At 46.1% G+C, this 1,188-nt stretch overlaps 1 protein-coding gene across 1 annotated transcript; it reads right to left on the reverse strand.

The window, feature by feature from the left end:
- Positions 1-50: 50 nt before the first annotated feature.
- On the reverse strand, positions 51-840 carry LOC105565256 (the record flags this gene model as incomplete). The annotated part of the gene is made up of 2 exons (XM_012018299.1): positions 725-840; positions 51-531 (listed from the first exon to the last, which is right to left on the reverse strand). Coding segments are annotated over exons 1-2 (597 nt in total), but the record flags the coding sequence as incomplete, so codon positions are not given.
- Positions 841-1,188: the final 348 nt, after the last annotated feature.

Here is a 1,188-nt window from a genome sequence, read left to right on the forward strand (position 1 = left end):
CTATCATTGCGCGATCGTATTAAAATCAATTCGTGACGGGCGTTAATCACCACGCGTTGATAATCTTCACAGAATCCCAATAGCATGCTGAGCGGCACACAAAAATTAAAGTCTCCGGTTCCATTGTTCGACACATCCCAGCCGGCATTCTTCAGAGACATGATTTTATCGAACGATGACGAGACATAGGTCTTGAGCGTGCTGGTTATTCCAACATTTCTGGCGCGATCAATCTCCACACCATCAAGTTCATATCGGATCTCGTCGAACATGAACGCGACACAATTATTTCCCAGAACTACATCAGATCCTTCAATTTGATTGGCAGTAGTTAGTTTTCCCTCGATGTACAGAAAACTTTCATGCGGCAACGTATAGAGATCCTGTTGTTGTATTGGTATTCTTATCTCATCGCTGTGCCCGAATGTAGTGTTGGCAAACGGATTGTACGAGTGAGTCTCAATCTTGACGATGCGCTCGTCGAAGATTGGCTCTTCGTTGATATTGAGAATGTCAATTATTGTTTGCGCACTGCGAATCCCAAAGAGGTTAAAAATTCCACGTTCAATGCGTTGAGTCTCTTCTTCTTGCAACAACTAGACGACTGGATATCACCGAATCTCGATGTCGCGGGTTTGGTGGTATCTTTTACAATTTGCTCCGATCCGTTCATCACGAGCATCTCATGCACACTCGCGCGCGTTATCGCTGTCGGCGTACGTGCAATCTGAGGGTGATTTCTTCTCCGCGAAAGTCGAGCAATTGACTGTTCTGATCCACAACTCGTACCGTTAAATCGGTAATGCTCCGTGCGATGACTGGCAGGTAAATGATCTGCATCGGTGTTTCCGATATCTTCTATCCTGGTGACACGTTCGGCGAAAATTCGTGTATCGTGTGTACAGGCTTGCTGTTGCTGTACGCACCCGCGGTCACGTTGCACTCTACGCGGATAATGTTCACATTGGTAATGTTGATTGGCAGGTCTGATTCATGCCATTTTCGCGGTTGCAGTATACGCGTCGATGAGAATCCCAGTAGCGATCCAATGTTGTTGGGCTTGCTAAAGTTTATTTCGAAGGCGCATTTGATCTCACTTCTCATCGTGTTGTAATTAGCGCGGAGCACAATTGGGTATTCATCGGCTTCGTCATCACCTTCGTTGCGTTTTTCACCACCATCATCAGC

This window comes from Vollenhovia emeryi, unplaced genomic scaffold (assembly GCF_000949405.1).
Source record: "Vollenhovia emeryi isolate VEMERY1.0 unplaced genomic scaffold, V.emery_V1.0 DF943621.1, whole genome shotgun sequence".
Taxonomy (NCBI): domain Eukaryota; kingdom Metazoa; phylum Arthropoda; class Insecta; order Hymenoptera; family Formicidae; genus Vollenhovia; species Vollenhovia emeryi.